Source organism: Melozone crissalis, unplaced genomic scaffold (genome assembly GCF_028551555.1).
Source record: "Melozone crissalis strain CALT ecotype California unplaced genomic scaffold, PUWL_Pcris_2 ptg000016l_1, whole genome shotgun sequence".
In the NCBI taxonomy this organism is placed as follows: domain Eukaryota; kingdom Metazoa; phylum Chordata; class Aves; order Passeriformes; family Passerellidae; genus Melozone; species Melozone crissalis.
This window is the reverse complement of record NW_026535794.1, coordinates 48,976,661-49,002,237: the sequence shown is the minus strand read 5'-3', so window position 1 is coordinate 49,002,237 and position 25,577 is coordinate 48,976,661. Positions and strand designations below refer to the sequence as shown.

Genomic DNA, 25,577 nt, shown 5'->3' with positions numbered 1-25,577 from the left:
ATAATAATAAAAGCCTGAAAAATAGGCTGAAAGTGTTTTGGACCAAAGTGGTGTTAGGATTTTCAGCTAAGTGCTTGACTATGGTCCAGCTTTTCGGTCTAGGCCACAGGAAGCAGGTTTCACTTCTGTGGCATAAGAGAAAGGTCCATTAAGCATTTTTGAAAAATCCCAGGATGATCTTACAACAGTGTATTACAGTTCATGGAGAAATGACTGTTAAGACACATTCCAAGTATCCTTATATTCCACTAGGTGCAATAGATTAAAAAAAACAGATCACAGAGAACTCAAAACCTTTACCAACTCTGCAGTTAAAGCCTATCATTCACATTACCCCATATTCTTTGCTTTTTATGTGGAAAACAAAAACAGATTTCCTACACAAAGCTCACATTAGAGGGTCAAAAAATACAGAGCAGAATTTTTTTTAAGTCAGATAATCCTCTACAGTACTTCTTTTGATGTATGGAGTTCCTAGTGCAGTGAGTTTTTCCCCCATCTCTCCTGACCATAATTCCTTATCTTTCAACATGTCCACAATACATGAAGCCACTACTGTGCCAAGTGTGCAGCATGTGGACATATGTGGAAGTGTGTGTCTATATAGTTACTGTTTAGATTCCACCTTTTTTATTTCAATGTCTTTGCTTAAGGTATCAGGTTTGAAAACAGCCCTGCTTTTTTTTTCTAAAAAGAAAAATGGTTTTATACTTCTTCCTCCAGTTTCTAGTAGTCAGTGCAGAACAACACTCTGTTTAAACTGAGAGGAGGGGAGCTGCAAAAGGAAAATTTTTGGTGATAAAATTTATGAACACAATCATTTTATTGCACAATTTAGATTTACAGTTCCACTGGGATTGAACATATCCATTTTTAAAAGATCCATATTTTCCTGCAATATTTAAGACCAGACAGAATCCCCAACTATCTGCTAGTTTCTGTACATGCTCAAATTAGAACAATACCTATCTTGAAGAGCTTACAATTTACATACTAATTTTCTATGTTTGCAGAAGTTCATATTGGAGGGCCGATCACATCCCTTTGTGAAGAGAACCTCCTTTCTATCCCAGTTTGATCACTAGAACTTTTCATATTTTCCTGTGAATCAATGTCTCTTTCTGACAGAAATGATCTTTTCCTAATGTCTTATCTCTTGAATTTTGAATGTTGACTTCAGAGTTACCTGGATTTCCTTGTATCTGGCATTCCAGAGAAATGCCCTAGTTTGAAATAATCCCTTACACTAGGAGATGATGAGTATCCCTTCTGCTATAAACTTCTGCTTTCTTTAATTTTTGGACTACTGTGTTTACATATGTCCAACCACCAGCACTCAGTTCTGCTTGTTCTGCTTTTTGGTATTGTTCTGCTTTTTGGTTGAAATTGGCTAAATTTCAACCATCCTGATGCTCATTGCTCAGTAGTCTTTTCTTTCCTCATGGTCCAGGTAAAGAGGCTGATAAGACACATATGTGTTATGGACTACAAAATGAAAACAGAATTTTGGAATTATAGAGATATATTACCTGAATCATTATTAATTAACTTTAGCTATCTCAGTTATCTTAAAAAAATCATTTTGACCAATTATATGGATAAATCTCCAGCATACTTTAGTACCCAGCTTATTCAAAGTCTGAAATAATAGATCTCAGTGATTAGCCATGTGAATTTGAGACACCTCTTTCCATGGAAACAGCAGGAAAGATCCAGCTCTTACTGTGTCCAGTGCGCAGTCCCATTCTGCCTGAAGAATTCAGACAGATTCTGAGACATCAGAATGACAATTATTGAGTGGTTTTACAGCAGGTGGTATGACTAACATGTTTATAAGGAAACCTTATGTTTATAAGGAAACTTTATAAGGAAACCTTGAGTGATTCTTTCTTGATTCCAATGAAAAAAAAAATAGTTATGAATGAGGAAGGTAAAGGCACTCATACTTTGGCCAATTTCCTCCTCATTTTTCTTTTATTTCTCTCTGCACTCTGAAAATCTTGAATATCTTTGCTAGTAAAATCATTTGCTCTTGTAGCTGAGCTTAACCCCTTTGAATAAGAGGCTGTGATCTGTAACTCTCAAAAGAAGCAGTGAATCCAGGCTGCTCTGTGTTGAGATTTCAAATGGACATCAGTCATCACAGATAAAACAAGTGTATGAAATGAAGCACAATAAAAGTAGGTGTTATTTCTATGAAGAAACCTGGTTTTAAAAGTTCTCAGCTGCAATGCTTAGTGGTTTAAATACTGCTTGTATCCTTAATAGTAAGATCTGATTTTTTCTATGTAAATTAACCTGAATACTATAAAATGGTATATTTCATAGGCTCATAGGATTGTGATAATCCTGTCTTTATTAAGAAGACAAACTTACCTTCCTATTATAATTTTTCAATGAGCACTAAGAATTTTTATTGTTTCAAAACAATACAAATCATTATAGATGACTTCTTGCTGTGTTTTTTAAGTTTACTTTTTGCTCAATTAAAATTTTATTTCCATTTCTCTTTTGAATTGGTAAATATGTGGAGACCTAACAACCCAGCTACCAGCAATATCTTTTAAATTTTACATCTTATCAATGATCAAGGAATAAACTGAATATATTTGGTCTTCAAGATGTTCACTTTTTCATCCAATTTATAAAGGGCTGAACAATTACTTTCTTGATTCTTGTTTGAGAGCTGTGATAGATCTTTATACTGAATTACATAATTGCAGGCAACCCTCATCATACACACTTCTATTCCAGTTGACACATGCACTAATCTGATAGAGTGAAATGTTAATCTTGATAATAATTTCTTCTATTTCTACAAAGCTTTTCATTCTTTAATGTCCAAAGGCATTTAAAAGATTTGCTGTGCACTACTGAGTTCTACAAACCCTGTAGAAAAGCCCCTTTTCCTGACCAAGGTCATTAGAACAATGAAAAATATTTTTTTCTTCCAAAGCAAAATACATTAGTACAGCAGTTGCAGGTTTGCAGTCAACAGTGAGGTTCATTTTGCATTCAGCATGCATGTTTGTGCCTAAATATTACAGTGACAAGCATGCTGTAACTACCTAAGACAGGAAATACTGTGCATGCACAGCCTGTTAAAAATTGGTGCATACCCGTAAGATATCTCCAAAAAAAAAAAAAAAGCAAACCATATATATGGAACACATCCTTGTGTTCAGCATGGGTTATGCTGGGAATGTTTGCCAGATCTTATTTTGGATTCTATTTACAGTCTAAGCAAAACATCGCTCTCAATGCATTTTCACTGACATTAGTTAAGAAATAGCTCATGATGACGGTATTCAGCACCAGAGTAAATGGAAAGAACAGGAACCTGAAACAAATCCAGTAAAGCTCTGCAAGCTGTAATACCCAGCTCATGCCTGGAAAAGCTAACAACCAGACAAAGGAATTTAAGGAGCAATTCAGGTCAAGAAAGGTCAAGGGAAGAAAGAAGTGATTGAAGCCCCATTCTATCAAAAACTTTTCTAAAAAGAAAAAAAAAAGATTGAGATCCAGCATGGTTACCCTGTTGATCCTTCCTCCCACCATATCCTGGAAAATGCTGGGGATAAAAGAGACACAGACCTGGCTGAGATGGTATAATTATGTGAGGCCATTATGACTGCTACTGAGAGTTACCTGGAAGAGTCTTAATGACTATCCAAGGAAGTAGAAGTGAAGCACAGTCTCAAAAGAATAGAGGAGATTATGTTATTTATCATAATTCTTTATCCCTTAATTTTTTTTTTTTTTTGGTGACATAGCCTGAAAGGATTTAGTACATGGCTAAATCAGCACTTCAGCAACCCATTGAATTGGTTCAGGTCATTCCTGTTAACAGTCATATTGGACCAAATCAGTAAATGGCTATTAAAAGGCAGGAATTTCTAGGAGCATCTGTGCGTTGCAGGAAATGTTGCTACTGATTCTTCTTTTTATATCGCATTCCTATAAAAAGTGAGAAGGAATCTTATTGCCAGCAGAGATGTAAAATCAGGTCGGGACTGTCGCTGGTTATTTAAAGGTATTGCCATGCTTTTTGTAAGACTGAACATATTACATGCTGTATCTTGGCTAAATTCCACCTTTTATAATTACATCCTCTTCTCCCCTTCTCAAACATTTCTCGCTGTCACAAGAGGATGCAGCGCTCTTCGTTTTCCTGGTCTAGATGTCTGTGTAGCAGTGTTTCAATCTCATAATGACCTCCCTGAAAGAAATATTCATGTTGCCCAAGATGCAGCATGATCTCTTCATCACTCCCTGTGGCATTGTTGTGGATGGAGAGAAAGAGGGCTTTGGAATTAATACTCAGGCAGAGGTTCTGGGTTTTTTCCCGCTTAAGTACAAGCACAAATCTGTTGGTTTGGCTTCCTCCACAGTTACTCATTTGCTCCACTCCCTGGAGCAGTGGGAGGCTTAATACTTTACCTCTAAAAAATACTTTGAGATTATTTAGTCAAAATGCAGGCCACCAGTGTTCCATTAGTACTGGGAATGCTTTCAGAGCATTGACCAGCTTTTGCTTCCAGCTTGATGAGCTGATGATTGTAGCCCTCAGATGGCATTTAGATAAGCAGAATCCACAGGGATTTTTTAGTATGTTAGCTGCTCAGTGAACTGCCAAGATTGTATAGTAAGCAAACAAGGGATGAGTGATTATAAACAAAAAAACCCAGCCACGTGATACTATTTTAATCTTGTTTTCTTTGCAGATACAGTGTTTGCTGGGGAGGAGAGCCCGCTAGCCTGTCACTTGGAAACACAGAAGGATACTCTGAGCAATGGTCCTTGCAGTCTAGTAGCCAGCTGTGGGTGAAGCAGATGTTTGAGAGAAGGGTCCAGTAAAGATATCAACCAGTACACCTGGCCAAAAGCACCATGCCAAAAGTAAAATTTGCATCAGAGATGGCACAGAGTATCCTGTCGTCAGTTTCTATTTGACAAAGAAAAACAACTACTTCTCATCTGGAATACTCAAGAAAGAAAACTATTTCTCACCTGGAATGCTCACAAATTGGACTGAGGGGCTTGAGGTGAGGCTGATCAAGTTTCACTTCAAGTGCTACTAGGACAACATTTCTTTTTGTGTCTGACGGTTTCTGCGGCTCTCAGTCTGCATCCTCTTGGAAGCTGGATTCTGTAGACTTGATTCTGATTTCTTTCAAGAGTCTGCTTTAGAGGAATCCAGACTGCAGCAACCTGACTGATTCCTCACTTGTAAAGCTTTGTAAACTTCTAGAGAGTGGTACATAGTAATTTGAACCAGTGCCACCTACAAGCAGTATCATCTCTATGTGCTCCCTTAGACCTCTTAGCTCAGAAGCATGGGATGGTTCATGCACCAAGCTCTGAATAGTGACAATTATATCTCCCTCTTTCCTTTTTCCTTGTTATCTTTTCTCTACTAACATGGGAGTCTAAACAGAAATAAAATATTTGGTAAGTACTCATTTCTTATCATTCCTTTAGTGAAATACAGCACTGTGCATGCATATCACTGGCAGAGAGGTGTTCAAATATTTCAACGGAATGTCCATACCCAAAAAGCAAAGAAAAAAAAAAAAAAAAAAAAAGGGAGGCAAAAACCCTGGCATGGGCCAGATCCCACCAGCCTAATCTTGTCACTTTGGAGGTCTCCAGCAGGTAGGACTTGGCAGAACAGGAAATGTGTATGTATTCCTGGAATCAGGAATCTTAGGGATGCTCTTATCAGGCTGGCTTCAGCCAGAGCTTAGGAAGAACTGCTGCCCAGCACAGAGGGCTGTGCCACACCACACCCTGTCACCTTTGTGTGTGGGACCAGAGAGTGAAGGCAGACAAGACATGGCACCCATGCAGCCAACGTCAGACCACGGCAGCCATGCAGCCAGCATCAGGAATGCTTGGCAGGGACTCCAGGCAACACACAACAGCCTTTACACAGCCAAACTTCAGCTGGGGACTGGGAACTGGCGCTCATGTTTTATTCATCCAAATTGCTTTTCCCCACTCCAGAAATCTACACTCCTCTCTACACTAGAGAAGCTGTTCAATTTCCTCTTGTTTAGCACAGAGCTGCAGTGCTCCCATTTCCTCTGAGCCCCTCCACATAGAGACTGATCGGCAGTAATCACAAGTCCAACTTCTCAGGAGTGAAATGTGGGTGAGAGATGTTGGTTCCTCTAACTTGATCAGTCTGTTTTGTTATACTGTATATTAGATCTTCCCTAGCCAGCTCCCGTGGAAGGATATAAAAATGTAACAAATCCAGTTTCCTTTCCTTTTTGCATTTTTGGTAAAATTTTAGGTTTGACTCATCCTTCCCAAGCTAATTGTCAAGAAACTGACAAATCCATCGTGGTTGACAAGTGAGTAATTGGGGGAAGAGAAGGAGTGCAGCAGGTGTTAGTACTAATTTGGTAAAACAATTAAAGTAAAGAGTGGTATGATAGTCACTTACACAATCATGACGTTACAAGCTCTTCATACAAAATGTGTGCAGGATTTTACAACACTCAGAGAATTAACTATTAACCAGCCACTCCACACCCATTTCAAAGGCAACCTGCAAGTTCACCATAAGATGTTTTTGAGCCTCTTAGCAGGAAAGAGCAGATCACAACACTTGTGGGGAACCAGGCAGAATTCAGTTTTCTGATTCTCACCTGTCAGGTTGCTGGGCACTCAGAACAGTCCTTGCAGGGGGCAACCCCATGTGCTGGCCATGGCTGGGCTGTTCTAGGCTGGACCATTAGGGAAGGATGTACTGCCAGGGCTGGAGCCTTCAATTGCTGTTGCTCTGCCAAGATCTCTGTTGCCCACAGCTGCCCTAATTCTCCAAAACTGTGGCTCTAATGAGTCACTGCTCATTGCTAAGAGGATGATTTTACAGCAAAGCCCAAATCTTATTTGCTGAGTGAAGAAATTACCTTTGCACCTGGAGAAATCCTCCAGCACTGAAGGGGATGGTCTAAGACACTGCTGCATTTTAGAAAGCAAGCCCTTGGAAATAAATTCTTCTACTTACCTGCCAAATCTGCCCCTCTGAGCTGTGTATTTCCTTGCTTCAATCTCTGTTGTTACTGCCACTGCCTCAAGAGCAAACAGTATTCTCTTTTTGATCCCTGTAATCGTGTTAGTGACTACAGGCCAAATAATGGGTTCTACTGGCAGACCCTTAAGACACTCTTTTGCTCTGAAGCAGCTGTACAAATAGCATTGCAGCATTTCATCTTTATTGTCTGCTAAGGATTTTGGTATCTTATATGCTCTATTTCAAAAACATAAAGACCTTTTCCCCATCTAAGTTCTAGTCCTAAAGATTCACTGGGGATTCAAAGAGAAGCTGATTTTTATTTTTTTTTTCCTGACTTCTGCATAGTTATTAAGAATACAGAGGCTGCAGGGCAATTTCTGCTCTGGCTTTCATCTGTAAAACCCCTACTATCTTGTAAACTTGCTTTAACTTCCACACACTGATTATTTGAGGTGAAGGGGGCCTGCAAGGCAGCTCCAAGTAGCAATTGTGTTTCTAAGGGATGGGTCCAGAGGGGAATCTGGTGTCCTCTCCCAGAGCCACAAGGCACATCTCTGACTTAGACCCCATCAAATCACCTCCAAACACCTGTACTGATCCACTGAACAACTGGGTTTTTTCTCACTTTCCAGGATGTAAGTTTTGCTATTGGAAGCATATTTGGGTTGCTTTTTTCTGTTTTCTTTAAATGAAAGAGTCATCTCCACCAGCCATATGGAGTGGCACCCGCTCAGCAAAGCGTATCTGGTGGGAAGCAGATCCATTCAACCCTTCACAATACAGACCTCAATTCAGCAGGGAAGAGAGCTGACAAGCACCTTTGCAGCAGATTTAAATCAGAGGCCAAACCTCAAGCAATATAAAGCAATTTGAGGCAGACAGCAAAGTCACGCTGACCTTCTGCCAGCAGTACTGCAGACCCAAGCGTGACTTCAGGTGCTGCATCCTCAGGAATGACGGCATGGGGGAAGCCAACAGGCTCTTCCCAATGGCTGCCTCTGCTCTGCTGCTGCCTGATGGAGTGTTGTCACTATGACAACCTACAGGTATAGTATGTGCATTATAGTGGGAGCTCCAGATGACCCAGATTGCGTGTGCATGCCTCAGAGCAGGGCTTCCCTGCCTGGGAGGGGAGCAAGGAACACGTGGATCCACAGGTAACTCTCCCCTGACTCTGTCTTGTCATTTGCTAGCAAGTGTGGTATGTGGGCAAGGTGGGAGCCTTAGAGACACTGAATAGCTAGGATTTAAAATAATCTTTTCTGGGACAAGTTAAAAGATTAATTTTCCCCTTCTTTTTCTAGAACCCTTTTGCTGGGCTTCTTTTTCTTCAGTAAAAGACATGAAAGAATATAAGGGTACCCTTCAACTCTGTCTTCACCAGTCTGTTAAAAGGTAAAATATTTCCAAATTTCATACACACTGCCTGCCTCTGTGTGTGTGTGTGTGTGTGCATGTGCATGCACGCGTTACTTTCTTTCTACTATGACAGCACATGCTCCTCCAGAGCTATTCACAGCATTAGAAACACAACTCCTCCCTCCAGTGCCGTGCGCGTGTGTGTGTCTGTGTGTCTGTCTGTGTGTCTGTCTGTGTGTGCGTGGCTCGGGCTCGCTGCTTCAGCTCACTCCCCTCTGATTGTGGGGCTGGCGGTCACGACGCTGCTCCACACCTCCCGGCTTCATATGGAGGGGAGGAGTGCCGGGGGAAAGCAGGCACACAACTGACCTACAGAACCATCGATAACTTACTCCCTCGCAGCACAATCGCATAGGAAAGGGGAGGGAGGAAGGAGGGGAAGGAGGAGGAGGAGAAGGGGGGGAAAAAAAAAGAAAATCCAGAGAATTCTAGTCTGGCAAATATAGTGAAACCAAGCGGTCGGAGTTAATTTGCTCTAGAAGAGCGGAGAAGAAAGAGGACGCTAAATGAAAAAGAGCAAGAACCATCTGTAGCTTTTTTTTTTTTTTTTTTCCCTGATAGTAGCGGTGTTTTAGAGGTAAAATGATTCCTCCGAGCAGCACGGCTGAAGTCAGCGTGGACAGTGTGGAGAAAGAGAATGAAGTGGAGAGCACGGAGCAGCCCCCCTCTCCAGCATCCACTACCAGCCAGGAATCAAAGGTACTCAGAGAATGAGATTTATTTTTCCCCTCTTTCTTTGTTTTGAAAAGAGATGTATTGCTTTGATTTTCATTCGGAGCCCTGTGCCAGGAGCAGCGGCAGAGTGCAATGAGCCACCTCTGACTGCGGTGCCTGCTCCGACACTCCTGCTTCTGAATTCTGCCTGTCACCTCAGGAGTCTGAGCTGGGAAAATACCTGCCTTCTGACATGTTTGGGTTGCTGGATTTTTGCCTGTTTTCTTCTCCTTGTTACGGTGACATCCTGGGCTAGTGACGGGGCTCAGGGAGGGGATCGCTGTCAACGGGCATTGTTAGCTATTTTCACACCAAGTATCAGATCACTTAAAGGGTTTTTGTTGGAAAAATTCATTTTCCTCAAAGGTTCAGAGAAAATAATTTTGTCTGGAGGCTTGGGGTATTTCACCTGGTGTTACTTCTCTGGCAGACTCATCAGTGAACTTTCACTGTTTAATGAGTCTCTTAAAACAGGAGATAAGTCATAGCTTTATCAAAACGCGTGTACATTACAAAGAAAAGGATTTTTGTTTTCACAGCCTTTTTTCTGTTTGTGAGTTTTTCAATGTGGTTCAATTTACCTTACGGAAAATCAACTTTCAGCTCAAATGGCATGGCCTCTGAATTTTTAATTGACTTGCATGTGAAAAGTTTTTCTGACTTCCAGGCTGTTACTTGGAAGACAGAGAGGCAAAAGGCAAAGTAGTAAGCTTACATAATCAAAGTTCCTTGCAGCTGACTTGGATAATATGCTTTCACTGATCCTCTGTCACTTATGATTGATACCATGATAGCACCTGACGGATCTTTCTGTGAGCTTCATAGTGATGCTGTGTACACATGTAAAAATAGGGAGGTTCTTGTCACTAGGAGCTTACAGGTGGGTAAAGCCTCAAGAGGTGTGAGCAAAACAGCTGCTTGACAGGGAAGCTCTTGTGATGGCCTGAGTTTAAAGGCAGTGGCTGCCTGGGTCTAATGTAGAAAGATTGCTACATTATTCTGCAGTTACAGCTTTCCACTTTCCGGAGAGTTCAAATTATCTGTCTGTGTGGGTAGAGTTTTGACGCGGGCTTTGGACTTCTTTATTTTATATGTTTTTTTAGAAGCTGTACTCCAAGGAGGAGAGTTGAGGTATGCCCTGTGTGATACAACCTCTTTAAAAGAGAGGAGCTTTTCCAGTAATAGAGCATACAATATTCACTGTACCCATTTAGCGCTACTGGAGTTTCCCTGGTTCATGGAAAATGAAAAGTAAATGGATTATTGGTATAAGCCTAGGCTCTAAAAGGATATGGTACCTAAATTCCCCCCCCCCCCCCCCCCCAAGTCCATTTCTCTGGAATTACTGAAGTGTTATATGGGCAGTGGAAAGCTTTGCCCCTAGTGAGGTCCCAAAAGTAGCTGCAGGCTTCACTGCCCTGCCAGCACCAGCTGCTCGAGTGTTGTGGGCTGTGCACGGGGCCTGGTGGGCTGTGTGCTCCCCGTGATCCCAGCTGGGATCCTCACCCTGTGCCAGAGTGGCTCAGGAGCTCCATGTGCCACTTGGTGACAATGGTGCTTGAGGGACTCTCCCGCTGGGTCGCAAATGCTGTTCCCAAAACAGGCTGGCATGGATCCAAAACTCTGAGAAAGTGGAGAGCTGCTCAGAGGGTTCCCTCTCGCTGTTTGTGCACCCGTGTGCTTCCAAGGATGACAGCAGGAATTGGGCACATCTGGCAGGAGAACAAATAGGCTGCAAACTAGTTTATGATCAAACATTATCATCACCAATTTTTTTCAGTCTTTTGAGCATCTGAAGAAATACACTGGAATATGCAAAAGCTATGACCATGCAGTTGATTCCATTACTCAGATAGAGATATTCTTAGCAAACAAATAATCTGTGTATTCACATTTTAGAGCTGCAAATATGATCAGATAGCATGATGTATTGTCATTGCAATAGATAGAGTCAAAAGAGCCTTCTGATTACTGGGGTAATAAGCTTTCTTTTTTGGTCCAAGAAAACAGGAGGATGGAAAAAATTCTGTGATTTCATAAAGATACTGTTTATGCTTGGGGTTGTTTTTTTATTTTCTAAGATAACTCCTAACAAGTTAATGTTAACATGTTAACAAGTTCATGTCTGCTGCATTTACTGCAAAACTGTTTGTGCAGTATCTAATTAGCCCACAACAACTTTTTTCTGTGGCAAAACACTTCAAACTTGACATTTTTTTTCTCTGGCAAAATTCTCCACCTATTATGAACTCCAAATATACAAACAGAACCAACATGGAGGATAGCAACCTTCAAAATGCCTTTGAAAACACTTCAGCAGAAAAGCAATTTTGAAAAAAATGATGTAGAACTAATAGCTGCAAGCTTCATCTAGTCCAGTGTAATCATAGACATTGGTGGCACATAATCCCTGCTCATATTAAAGTCCAGAAATGAGTTTCATCTCTCACCCTCCAGAGTGCACTTAGAAGATGACAGAGAGCAGGTACAGCAACTTCTGACTAGAGCTGAGTTTGAGAGTCAGAGCTTCAGGCTGCCGCCAAGTAGCTGAAATTTGGAAGGATGACTCTTGTGTTAGTCACACACCTCTGTTGCAGGCAAGCAGCTCACTCTTAAACACATGCTAAAGCCTCCCACCACCTTTTCCTGTGGGTTAGGAGCATAGCTGCAGGTGAGCACGCCCTGGCTGTTCAAAGAACCATCCTGTGGTACTGCATGTACTGCTACTGTGCTAAAAACCCTAGAGCCTGAGTGGCTAAGAATCTTGCAGAACTAATAATTAATTTATTAAACTAATTTATTGGCTCTTGAAAGCATTTACTTCACACCTCAGTATGACTCGAGCGGATACTTTAAAGTTTACCAGGAGAATGACTTTAGGAGGGTAGCACACAATTGCAATTGCTAAATTTTTTACATTTATGTAGTTGTAGTTCTGGCTCCCACCTGTTTGGGACATTTACGTCTGGTTTCCAAGAGAGCAAATTACTAGTTTGCCAAAACCTTTTGTAAATTTACAACTGAGCAAGGGAGGAATTCATTAGTTAATGAATCCTGAGGGAAAATTTCTTCTGGGTGGTAGCAATTAAAGACATATTGCATATTTATTTAACCACTAACTTAGCAATATAAGCAGAAATCTAGTGGAAGTAGAGATCATATTCCTGATTTGTTTTATCTAAATGTACCTTGGAATTTTGTAAAGAAAACTAAAATTTGAATAAATATGTGTCCAAAGAAAGGAATCCTACACATGGCATGATTTCTTTGTGTTTTAGTGTAGCTGGCACATAATTCTTTATTATTAACTTTATTCTTGTTTTATCTTACTGGCATTTGTATATGAAGAGGAAAGAACCCACTTCTGCTCATTTCTTTAGTTATGAATCAAGTTGTTATCCATCTTCTGTGAGCAATGGCTGGGGTATTCCTAGGAAATAGGATTATCTTTGAAAATTCCTTTAGCAATTCAAGTTTTAGAAGACACATGAGCATCTACAATGTTTGAGCTAGTGCCACTAAGGTAGATTAGCACTGCTGATCTTCAAGCTATTAGAGTTCCATGTCAATATGTTAGAAGTCTTTCAGGATTTCTCATATACTTCAGAAGGGTTTATCAAGTCCTACCCCTATCACAGCAGGCCATCTGTCAGTAAAAGTTACTTGTTTGAAAATATTGATGGATTTCTTTGAAGATCAATTTTTTTCCCCACAATTTTCCCATTTCTGTCTACTGTATTTGCTAAAATACAGCTATAATTGTGTTGTTCTGTAATCACACATGATTGGAAGTATTCAAAATTTTCCTCTGAACCACGAATTCATAGGTCAAAGAAATTGCTCACATTCAGGTCAGCTTGGTAATTTGAGCAGCTAAAAAAATTGAAGGAAAAAGATAAATTAAGTCTCCAAATATATATGGTATCTGGAGTATGTATTTAAAAAAATAAATGAGTCAGCCTCAATCTGACACTTTCACACACTGACTTCCTAGTGGACAATATTCAGGGAAATGCAGCCCATTATCTTCAAATTCAGGTGTGGCAATTCAGGAGATGCAACTGTTGTTCCAACACGAGGAAACCTGATAAGCAGTACATAAAATGGAAGCTGAAAAGAGTAGGAAGCCAATAAAAGGATTAAGCATTGAAGTTCAAGCTGTGAACTTCATTCATGAATATCCCCACATCAGTCATGAAGACTGAACTTACATACCTGTCCTGCTGGATCAATAGAGCAATATTGGTTACTTGAAGTTCAAAACCAGGTGTTAATATTGGATATTGAACTAACATAAGCAGCTTGAAACTCTTTGGGTTGTGTGGCATTTAAATCACATAGAGCTTGTGCCATGCTGTTAAGCAGAGATCTTCCCCACTTAAAGAGTTAATACTTTATGAGGCTGCATAGATGGTTACTCATCAATATTTTAAAAGGGCAGGGAGTATGGTGTGCAGTTAGTGTTTCACCCTCCACACCAGTGATAAATACCCAGCATGTAAACTGGTGCTCTAGTCTTCAAAGGAATACCAAACAGCTTAAAAACATCCCATGAAAGAGGAAGAAAGAACAGTTTTCCTTCTCAGTGTTACTTCCATGCCTCTGTTTCAAATGGTGAGTACATGCTGTGACGGTAAGACTAAGGAAAAGAAATTAGTTTAAGTATTTTTACATGTTTTGCAACAAATTATGTAAAGGAAAGTTTCATTAAAGCAGGAAAGTAATACTCTAACCAATCAATGTCTCCTCAGCAGACTCATTCTTGTGTTTACACTTATTTTGACTTTTCTTTCTTCTTCTTATTCTGATTGAAACTCTCTGGTATTGTTTTTACTTTGATATATATGTCAGATGAGTTTCTAGGTACTTTGAGATATCTAAGACAAAGTAGAAATGTGATCAGTTCATTCTATTCACACTTTCAATGGTGTCAAAATGGAGAAGACATCTATTACATTGCTACAACTGAAAATGACTCGACTGAAATCTGGTGTGGTAAGAAAAAAACAAATGGATTTTTAAAATAGTGCAAATTTTCACTGAAACAAAACAAATTATTTACACAGCTGGAAGAGAGTTCAGTCCACTATCTCAGTCTCTTACACTGTATTCCTCTTCATAAAGTAATTCTGTTGAATTCAGCTTTTACCACCACTTTTAAAATACTTTGCCAACACCTGTATGGTCTAAAAATGGCTATCCTCTATGCTTCATCCTCTTCTAATTCCAGTATACATTTATTTTTTGCCAGCTTGTGTGACATTGTAGTTTTAATAATATTGCTTTAGTTTCAGCATCTCCTTTCCATTCTTGGTGCAGGTTTCCATCACATAATAGACTTTCATATCTCTTACCAACCTTTAATTTTTATACTAAATAACCTGGGCTGACATAAAATGAACTCTCCATTCTTCATCTCATTCTGGTAGCAGAGGGGTGCTTCCATTTCAGTATTGAATAATCTTTCTTGAAAAAGAGTGACTGAGTTTGTGTATGGTATTTTCTGAGAGCTTGCACAGTATCATTAATTCCCAGAAACCTTGCTTCTAACCTTTGTGTCTCCTAGTCACCCCTTGGTGAACCAGAGGTCTCCATTCTATTTTTCTGGAATTTCCAGGGGATCCAGGCAGGATACATTTGTCTGTCCTCATCTGCAGCGGTTTGAATCAGGTCTCAGGCACCGAAGTTGGCATTTCCTGGGCTGAACTTCATCACATTTCTCTGACTCCATCCCTCAAGATCCAGGCCTCCCCATATGTGACAATGCTTCCCACCTCATGTTAAAGAAGCTGCACTGTCCTACCATCCAGGAGTTGCTCTGGCACAGTCCCTCTTGGATCACCCAAGCTGGGACCAAGGCTTCTTCCCAGCTTCACATCCCACACTCACACAGTCACACCAGGTTTCCTTACCCTCCTGACCCCAGATTTCCCATAGCCCATTCTTAGATGTTTCAACCCTTAAAAAATTTAATCACGGTGCAATAGCAAAATAACAGCTTGAGGTGGTTGCCTCCAAGATGGGACCCCAAACCAAGGAAACCCTGGGGGTTTACACCTTTACAGGTAAGCCTGGGAAAGCCTGGAGTCCTCAGCCCTGCGGTGTCTCTGTGTCTGGTCACCAGGCTGTGTCACAGGTCCCCATACCCTTTGTTATGCAAAGGGCATCAGTTCACAGTCCTGCCTGGGGTCCTGCCACCCAGAGCTCAGTCTGCAGCTGCACACACAGAGCTGCCTGTGCTTAATGCATTCCTCAACAATGCCAGAGGGAAATGGCCTTATGACCTGCGTAATCTTTGCAAAAATCCAGTAATAAAAGTAGAGAGAGCAATATTGACCCTAAAAGTATTGCAGTGCTGTTCTTTGAAGAACTCCACCAATGACCAGCCCTCAACCTCTCCTTTCAACAGAATCCATCTCCCACTGAACTTTCCACAAAACTTATTTACAACTTTCCTCCTTTTTTGTCTTGGCTAATAGATTCCCTTTCAGCAACATATTCAATAATTTAAATGAAACCCAAGTAGACACAGTCTACCTTTGACGTAATACATTTTCTAGAAAATTGTCTAGAAAATTGTTCATCTTGTTTATTACAACTGATCTAGGAAGATTTCTCTTTTTTTATTGTTTCATTTTGATTTGGTTTTGTCAAATTCTGTTGAGGTCAGATCTACAAATCTGTATTTGCTGTGATCACATTTCCTGCCTCTTAACAGAGACCTCCATTTCACTTTACATCATTTCTGTCTTGATAAAGCATGTTAAGGAAACTTGTTTCTAGACTTTCAAAGTAAAATTTAATAACAGAGCTTAACTAGTTTCTTTTCTCCCTTTCACCTCAACAGACACATTGAACTGCTTTTTTAATGGTGTGCCATAAATTTCTGTAATCTCTTTCCAATGTTCCAGTTGTTTTTCCCCAGGGTCATGGTTCTGGGAAGAAGGTAAGCTGAAGTGCTTGCTGAAGGTCCAAACCAGCCTTTTATCCTGTCCTTACTGTACCACAGCCTTTTTCTCTTTTTTTCTTTCCCTAGTCCAAAGCTTCCATTGACATCTCCTAAAATACATTTTCAAAGGAATCAGCTTTTCTTGACAATTAATATCTTTGGACCTCAGCAACTGTGCTTGAAAGATCCAGTTTTATTTCCACGGCATTTGTTTTACTTTTTTTGTTTTCTTGTTCCCTTCCCCACCTTCTTTGTAGACTTTTTTCTTAGTCCAAATTTCCTTTTTGAGATAACTATTTTCATGCAGTTTTCCAAGAGCACACATTCACAGAGTCTTTTATTTATCTTCATTTCATAGCATTAGTATTAGTAGTAACAGCTTTGGAGAAATTATATGTATCTTACACATCCAAGCACATTCAAGGCAGCTCTGCTGTTAAAAGTTTGGGTCCTTCTGTGTCACACTCCAAAGAGTGATACGGTCTAAAATATGCCTCTAAGTATCTGAGAGTGCTGAAGGCCTGAAATTTCTTCAGGGTAATGGAGCACATCAGTTTTTGGAATTTTGAAATCCAAAACATGGCTTAGAGGTTCATTTTTCCTGTGCACTTTATTTAATTTAAATGCAAGTAAGTCCTAACCATTTGATAGAAAACTGCAATTCTTTGTAGGACAAGGATTTTGCCTACTGCCTAGGACCCATTGCTGCATACTCCTGATGGGTATAAGATTGCATATTTGATAAATTTATACTCATGTTTGTCAGGCAGAGGACTAGGCTTATGGATGTGAGCGTGAGTTGAATATTCTTAACGCAGTACTCAGTCCTGCACAACTTCCAGTTGCACAGGCAAGCAGTCATTCAGTGTTAAATAAGCACTTCCCAGGAAAGTGCTGAAGCATGAGCAAACCTTGCATGTTCATTAGCAAAGAGGACCAGCTGTGAAAATGAGAAATCTATGTGTGAGTGACTGAAATAATTTGAATTTATTTTCCTTTGACATATGCCTCTGTTGGAGGAAACTCCCTTTGATTCAGTAAACCAATGGAAAGAGTAAATGCTACTTGTCAGGGAATTTAACTCAGGAACCCTGTAAAATATATTTGCAATGGATGTCTGAAAAACAGATTTCTTGTGTCTCTGACATCAGCAGTTAAATGTGACAAATGGCTTGCCCATCTTCTTATTTATTAAAATAAAATGAGTTTCATGTCTGTAGTCTCACATTACTAGAGGCTCATGGAATTTTTCTCCCTGACAGGTCAGCATTTCTTAGCTGACCAGTTTTTAAGTGATGAGAGTGGTTTGCTAAGTACTGTCAAATGGAAGTGTTACTGTTTAGGGTCTGTAGTGGTGTTGAAACTACCATAGCATGAATAATTGTGAGACAGAGGTATTTCCCAGCCACAGGAGGCTGCAAGTTCAATATGGAATTGCAGTCCTTTAGGCAAGTAACAGCAACAATTTTAATGCTTTTCTTTTTTGTAGACATAATATACTCCATCTCTGAGTGCCATTTAAAAGCTTTTTTAAAATGCCACACATGTATTGCTTTATTAATAAAGATCATTTTAGCAGTCTAGGATTCTGAACAGAAAAGGAAAATGAAGCTGACCTACAGTAACTGATGATTAGGCTTAACTAAGAAAGGAGAAAAATTACTATAAACTGGTGTTCACAGAGCTATTAAAATATGCATTTAGAATTTTTTTTCACTTATTCATCACAGTAAGACAAAGAATGTATGCTTTGGAGGCACAGCTGCAGGTGAGAGGGCAGAGTCAACCTGACAGATTGGTATAGCAAATACTGTTATATATGGTCTTACAGACAAATGCCCACTACCTCAGTATTCAACTTGTTCATCTTCTCTCTTTTTTGGTTTTTTTTTGGGTTTTTTTTGGTTTTTTTTGGTTTTTTTTGCAAAAATTACTCATTCATAGTGTTCATAGTGAAGGGAGACATCAGCTTTTGTCAGCCAAGGGAAGGGTCAGATTTCTAGCACAATGCAAACAAGTCACATTCTAAACTGTTACTTATATATGTGTACTATTTGTCATTGATTTGCCAGTGTTTTCCCTGCCAGTTTAAATTCTGTGGTTCCCAAAATCAAAATATCTTGTGACTGAAATGAGAGTCTAAAAGCCCTGACCCAGCCTCTCTTGCCTTTGTGCATACAGTGAGAAACAGCCCTGGACTGGGCATCTCTATGCTCATGAGTGAACAAAACATTCATAATGGTAAACTTGTCAGTGTCCCTGACTGCTGTGCAGTTCAATTGAGAATCCAGTTATTAAGAGGTTTCAGGCTCAAATCCATTTTTAAAAAGCACTTGCTCTTATCAGCTAGTATTAGTCAACTCAAGGACCTGGCATATAAATTTTTTGTTGTATCTCTTAGTGTACTTATTATTTATAAGTGGTATTAGATAATTTCTCACTTATGTTCACACAACATCTTTTAATTTAAATTATCTAATTAAGGAATAATTTACAAATAAACATAAGGTGACTTATAATGATTTGCCAAATATTTCTGATAACGAGCATTTCAATGAAATGCTTCTGGAGTGCTTTAAAAAAAAGCACTTACTGCTTATTTTTCAATGTCAAAACATCTGGTCCTGAGGATTTTTTCAGTTTCTTAATTGTGTAAACTTTTGCTAAGGTGCTTTCCCTGATTGCAAGTGAAATTTCCAGACAAAAGAGGAGGGGAAAATTGCATCCCAGGTTACATTGTACAGCCTCACCTGTAATTAGAGACCAACTACAGGCAGGTAAGTTAGTAGTTCAGTCCTCCTCTGTTATAAATGGAACACAGACCAAAACTGTTTTATCAAAGGTGACTTAGAGGAAGAGCCTGCTTTGTGTGATCTAAATTAGCCTCTCTGAGCAGAAATCTTTTTTCCATCGACCAGAGTAGGCAGCTACAGCTGAGTTAAAAGCTCAAATTTAAGTGAGGTGAGCACCACTGAGATTCTGTCAGAGTGAGGTCTTGAACCTTGCCTACAAAGACTGGTCAGCTGTCTGTCCCCCTGCATGGCTAGTCTGTCTGGCTTTCCCCTCCCCTGCCCACAGGTCTCTCAAAGACATTCTGAAAAGCTGCACTTGTTGGGTTTTTTTTATGCCAAAGCAGAACAAAATCATTCAAACTTTGAAAATTTTTGCTAAGCAAAACTGCTGTTTGCAGACAGCCCTGTAATAGAAAGTTATGCACCTCTGAGAAAAAGAGAGCAAAGTGTGAGCCTGTCCAGGCTTCAGAGGGTTGAAGTGCTGCTGTTGAGCTGTAGCCACGAGATGAATCATGTACCAGTTTCACGAACTATGGGCACACAGGAGTCTTTGGCAGGTTCACAGCAGTTAGATCTACCTCCTGGAGCTGGTTATAATGACAAATGGATTTCATCCTCCTGACCATTAAAGATCCAGTTAACTTTTGTGCTACCTCGCCCACTCACACTCTGCCTTTCAATGATTCTTTCTTCCTTCTCTGCTCCTATTCTCACACTAATGCTTTAAACCATGACCAGGCTCTCTGATATAATAAGTCTTTACAGGAAAAACTTCCACGTTCCCAGGCATAGCCAAGTTTAGATATTTCTGTTAAGAAAATGGACAGTGGTTCTTGTGTTAGGGAAAAGGACCTTTCATAAGCAGTGTGTGGATGCTGACACTCAGGCCATAAGTACTCTTGGAAAAAAAGCAAACCTCACAGTTTGTACTTTCCCTTTCACCCATACTCAAGCTGTACTTGCATTATTCACAGAGGAATGCCTTCTGTTGCATTTAACTTTCTCACATATACTAGTTTTACATGGCCTGTTCCTCGTGTGTGGATACATATTTATCCCTTGATGTAAACTCATTGTGGTTTTATATGTCCATGCAGGAAACTATACACGCATTTATACACTGAAAAATGAGATAGTACAAAACATTCCTTATGGAGAAGAAATAAAGCCCTTTTCCTAGTTTCCCCATCTTTTCCCCTCCTTTTGGGGTAGGTAACTGAGGACCAGTGCTCCTCAAAACAGCCCTTTTCAAGTGCACTGCTGCTGAAAAATCTTTTGAGCTCCTGCCTTCCTCAGAAGCTTAGGATCCCACAGACTTCTTCAGGCTGCAATTCTGCTGTCAACACCACTGGCTTTTTTAAACAGTACCTGCCTGGCATCCAAGAAAAATGCTCTGGCCATCTTCCTTAGAGATTATCAAAGCTAACATGAATGCCAACAGCTGTAATAGACCTACCTAGCATCCTGCTAGAATGTAGAAAAATTAAAAACATTTCATAAAGGTCCAAAAAATGACATTCAAACCTTAAATGAAAAAATATCTGAATAGAGTGATTTTCCTCAGAGGAGAATGCACCTATGACTAGATGCTGCCATAAGAAGTAGCCACTCAGTCCAGTCAAAAAAGCATCAGTTCTTTTTTAAACAAGATGAGAAAGCTAGCCTATTTTTTTTCTGGCATTGTAGGGAACACACTGTAATAAATACAATATTCCCAAAGTAGCAATAGAGGTAATGCCATTTTGTCTTTACTACCAGCTGCTGAATTCTAGAAAAGGAAAAATCTCCTTTCCATGAGTTAATACCTCACCAGTACAGTCCCACACATAGCCTCTGCTGCATATTAAAAAAAGGAACTGATGGGAGAAAATTGATATAAATCTCAGAATTTAGCACTGCACTTGCTCTTTAGTTCAGCAGTAGACAGTAGCTGTATTTCTACTGTAATATTTCACATGCCTTATAACTCAGTGTTACTCAGATAATATCAAGAGTTCAAGAACTGCACCTACTCTAACAGTAGAATAGATGAGACAAAGGGAATCTTTTCATGGAAAACCCCCCCACTTTTATAGGTTTCATATTCACATTCTTTAAAACTCTTTCTGTTAACGTGACTTTTGTTTCTTCTTCCTTTTATATCCCTTGTTTCCTGCCTGTCTGAATCCCTCATGCAGCCCCATGCAATATGCTGCTCCTCTTGAAGTCACAGATAGTATTTTTGTCAGACAAGGCTTCACAGTTTTAAGATCCCCGACTTTCCTATCAAAGCCGTAACTCTTATTAAATTAAACAATTGATAACTTATGTTGATGACAACAGCTCTTTTCTCTTGCAATACCAAAATTATGAAGCTTCATTTATTAGGTGAATACAACATTGTGACAGTATTACAATTTTTTTGTTTTCCAAAACATTATTACAATTATTAGATGTTTTTTGTGCAGAATTGCATTAGCAGCAGTTTAAATTTAGAGAGTTTTGCGGAACTTTAAAAAAGTCTTAATAGTCAGAAAAAATTTAGGTCTTCGGAAAGAGTTACAGTCTTATATTCTCTTTTCTACATATGGTATCCTGTATGTAACCATCTTTTTACACAAAACCAGCTATCTCAGTATGAAACCACATTTTTACAGTTCAGTCATTATAATCTTGAAATTTTGATAGAGGTAATTTGAGAAGGAAAATTGTGCAGCTGGTGAGGATAAAAATAAAATGGTTTTGTTTTGCAGGGTTGATCTTGAAACAGTAGCTGGCTGAAGATTTGTTCAGCAGCTTGGAGGTTTAGGAAAAAATATAAAAGAAATGGATTAGCCTGAGGCAAAAGTAGTCAAAGATAGATCATAAATCTCATACTTAACAACTCTTGCTAACTAACATCTCCAAATATACGTGTTTACATTGTCAACTTCTTCAAGCAGTGTTTAGGCCTTCAGATGTCTCCAAGAAGCGCCAAGTAACTGTGTGTCATCTGCATGACAATATCATCACCGAGTTAAACAGATTTTCCATGTGGAGAATTGGCCTATTCTTTATGTAGGACATTGAATGCAGTTTTTGCTTGGCATGACTAAAAAGTCATAACAAAAAGACAAAAGACAGAGTTAGACAGAAACTTTCTGTAGCAGTAAAAGACTCATTGGAAACTGGTACTACAAGCATAATTTTACCCAAAAAATTTTTGAAATGCTTTTTGAAAATTAGAGAGCTACTAGAGTAGATTTGTTTAAAGGAATAAATGCATACTGTAAGTCGCACTTTGAGAAGAGCTTTAATGGAAAATGTACCAAATCTAGACTGGATCTGAAAATAAACATATTTTTGTCCTGGTGGACAGTAAGATAACTGGATGCAGAACAAATGACAAGGAAAATGTTATCAAGGTAGAAAAAAATTCTAGTTGACACAGCATTTGTTATGTATGTGGTAGCTGCTGTCGGACTTAATAACTGAAAATATGAGATGGAGGACACCCTGTGGGTTCCCAGGTAAAGCATGAGGAAACCCAGAGGACTAACTAGCTTTGCTTCTTGTGTGCTACCAGCTCTGCCTCCAGATCCAGGACTTCATGCCAGAGTGGTTTCAGGGCAGCAAAGTGCACCAGGACCATATGGATCCTGTCAGATTTGTGGTGCCTGAACCAGCACTGCCAGGGTGGCCAAATGCCCTGGCTGGCAAGAAGCAGTGTTCACACAATGAGACATTGTTAGTCTTCAGGAGGGGCAAAAGGAAGATAGAAGGCAGCAAATTTGGTACCATATTGCAAAACTATGTGCAAGAAGAGGAAGGGAACCATGAAAAAGTAAAATTGGAAGGGAACCAACAAACACTGCTAATATTCTGTAAGATATAAGTTCCTATGCCATCTCTCATGGAGTTGTGTTTGAAATGGAAACATGAAAACAAATTGTAAAATTTGGATCTGAATCCCTGTTTGTGAACAGGCAACAAAGAAAGGACTGAAGAAACCTGTGGGATCGTGTAAGACAAAATATTGGCCTGTGGGGTTCTTTTAAGCCAATAGTTTATACAGCACTCAAATTCTTGCATTTCTCATGTTCTAGCTCTTTCTTTGACTGAAAAACAAAATAATATAATCTCAAAGTTAAAGCACAGTAGCTAGACAAGAATTAGACAAGATATATTCACACAAAGTATGAATTGATACAATTGCCCAGGAAGGACAGGAGAAGCAGAAGCATAATGTCCCCTGGATCTAGCTATAATTGGTTTCAGAGCAGCACAGTTTAGAAAGGAGTAGTTTAAGAAAAAGAGGATGGAACTGAAAAGTTAGATAAAGTCAGCCAGGTAACAGAATGTCAGATGTGGCCAGGTGTTTTTTTATGCTGCCTGCATCAATCCTTTATTTTAAAGTATAAAACACAGTATAAAACCTTAAAAAATACATTTTTATTTCAAAACATACAAACAACAAAAACAACTGCAGTAAACCATCCAAACCCTGAGCCTTTACTGAGGATACATGCTCACTGAAGTCAGTGGGAGTTAGCAGTAAGCAAAGACCTTTAGGATTTGGCCCAATGACAATTATTTTGTCGTAGAGCTGAGAACTTGAATGTTTTCATTGCAAAGCAATTTTAACAGTGTAAGTTTTGAGCCCCAGAAGTAAGAGTGGAAACACTGACAGAGTATTAACTGTAACAACTCCCAGCAGGTCTCGGACTCCTTTTTTGTTTTAAGATGACACAAATGTGAAAATTCAGTATGTGGGTTGTGGTGTTCATGTTAAGTTGCCCTTAGTATCAGCGTCTCTGCAAGATGTATTTCCATATTTGCTTCAAGAGATAAACTACTATTTAAAGTATTATAAAACATCTCTGTTAACAAAAAATAAATAAAAAAAAAGAAAAGAAAATTGATTTATAAAACATATAAGCATATTAGTGGAGACTATTGCTGTAGGTAGCCCAGCATTTTTTAGCAGAACACTGTTGTCTTTTGGGTTGGTTTTTTTTTTGAGGTCCAAGGGTGTCATACTGAGACAGATCAGCAGGGAAAATGCACATTTCATAGAGGTACAGACAAGATGAGATACAGTCAAGGATGATTAATCTTACATTCACAATTACATTTGTTCCAGATTATTCATGAGAAGGAAAAGAAACAAAACTCAGGTCCTATTATTATCAATCTGGAAGACTCTCAGCAGGTAGTTACCAGTGTAGCTTCTTTCACCTCAGCAGGGCTGCCTGGATTTACATCACTCTGAAACCCAGCCTTTTAATCTCTTAAATTTCATTGTGCCACATCCACCACAGTGAAGATTAATGAATGACTGAATCAGGAGTTACCAAAGGGTTCTAAATGTTCCATTTAGAAGCTGAAATGGAAGAGAGCTATCCAAAAAGAGATACAAAATATGGGATTCCCAGAAGGGACTCAGAGATAACAGTCCAAATGCCTTCTACATCCAGAGGCAAGAGATAACAACATCCTGATAGAGACAAAGTATGAAGATGACTGGCTGCTTAGCAACCAGGTGCCTGAGGTGGGCCCCAAAGTATGAAACAAGATGTTGTAAACACTTAGCTTTCTTGAAATTGAAAGTACAGGCTGATTTTTTTTATTATTTTTATGGAAGGACTGTTCCTAACCATCTCTTGCTTTCTTCATGAGCTTTTATTTTGGTTTCAGGAGGAAAAAATTGAGACAGTTCTATTGTCAGACTATGAAAGGGAGCTACATAAAAGTCTGCACCAGACACCTTTCGTATACTGAATTATAAAGGATGTCCTGCAGCTGTTGCCACCTATGTGGAAACAGTTATTTAGCAGCAGGGAGAATAGAATCCTGGATATAGCTGCAGGATTTGTAGTCTTTGCTCCTGAGAGAAGCAGCCTGTCTTTTGTTAGGTGAGGCAGCAGGGGAGATCAAAGAGACAAAATATTTTGCAACCCTGATATTTGATAATGACTGAAGTGTTCTTTAGTTTGATTTGCAAAGTGTTTTGCTTTATGCACATGTTGACAAAGGAGGGAGAAGTGATGATCTGTGAGCTCAGCAGATCTTTTTTGGGGACTGATAATCTGATGTTTGTCAATTGGATTACAAACTTCAGAAAGCTACAGTACAGATTCTCTGAAAGATACTGTGACTTGCTATCTTGAAATACTGCAAATTTGAGAAAGATTCTCTGCTAGAAGCAGGCTGAATGCAAACCATGGCTGAGGGTTATTACAAGTATTTTCCCTACAAAAAATAAACTTGAATAAAATCTGTTGAGAAGTTTGAAGAAATACTGATAGACACTAGACCTCATTGAGATAATGTAATATGCACTCCTTTCTTTCTAGATTACTCTGTCTAATACAGTTTGGTTAAAAGAAATCCAAGGAATACATCAAAATAGAGCTGTTGAAAAACATAAAAGCAAAAATTATGTCAGATATAAAATTTGGGAGTTTGGGTGTGGATTTTACTCAGTTTTTAATTAAAGAAAAGCCTTGCATTTTTATTCATTTTAATTCATACAAGTATTTATTTTGCATATGTTTCCTCCTTTTTATAAACTATTTGAAACTTTTTAAATGACTGTGAGTCTGTTGAAGTTACGATGAAAATATAATTTAGCAGGGAAGGTATTGTGAGCTCAGGGTAAGTCACAATTACAGACAATCTAATAGAGTGTCTACCCTTTATATGTCTTAGGACTAAG

The 25,577-nt window shown here is 39.2% G+C and overlaps 1 protein-coding gene across 2 annotated transcripts in view; it reads left to right on the top strand.

The window, feature by feature from the left end:
• Positions 1-8,055: 8,055 nt before the first annotated feature.
• The window catches only part of STAC (SH3 and cysteine rich domain), a 71,056-nt gene continuing 53,534 nt past the window's right edge, over positions 8,056-25,577 (top strand). Inside the window, exons 1-3 of one of the 2 annotated variants that reach the window (XM_054274132.1) lie at positions 8,056-8,073; positions 8,332-8,422; positions 9,008-9,145. In XM_054274132.1, coding sequence (XP_054130107.1) covers positions 9,029-9,145 — 117 coding nt within the window. In that variant the 5' untranslated portion in view covers positions 8,056-8,073; positions 8,332-8,422; positions 9,008-9,028. Of the gene's footprint in view, positions 8,074-8,331; positions 8,423-8,850; positions 9,146-25,577 lie in introns of those variants that run through there. The other variant, XM_054274131.1, reaches the window with a different exon arrangement.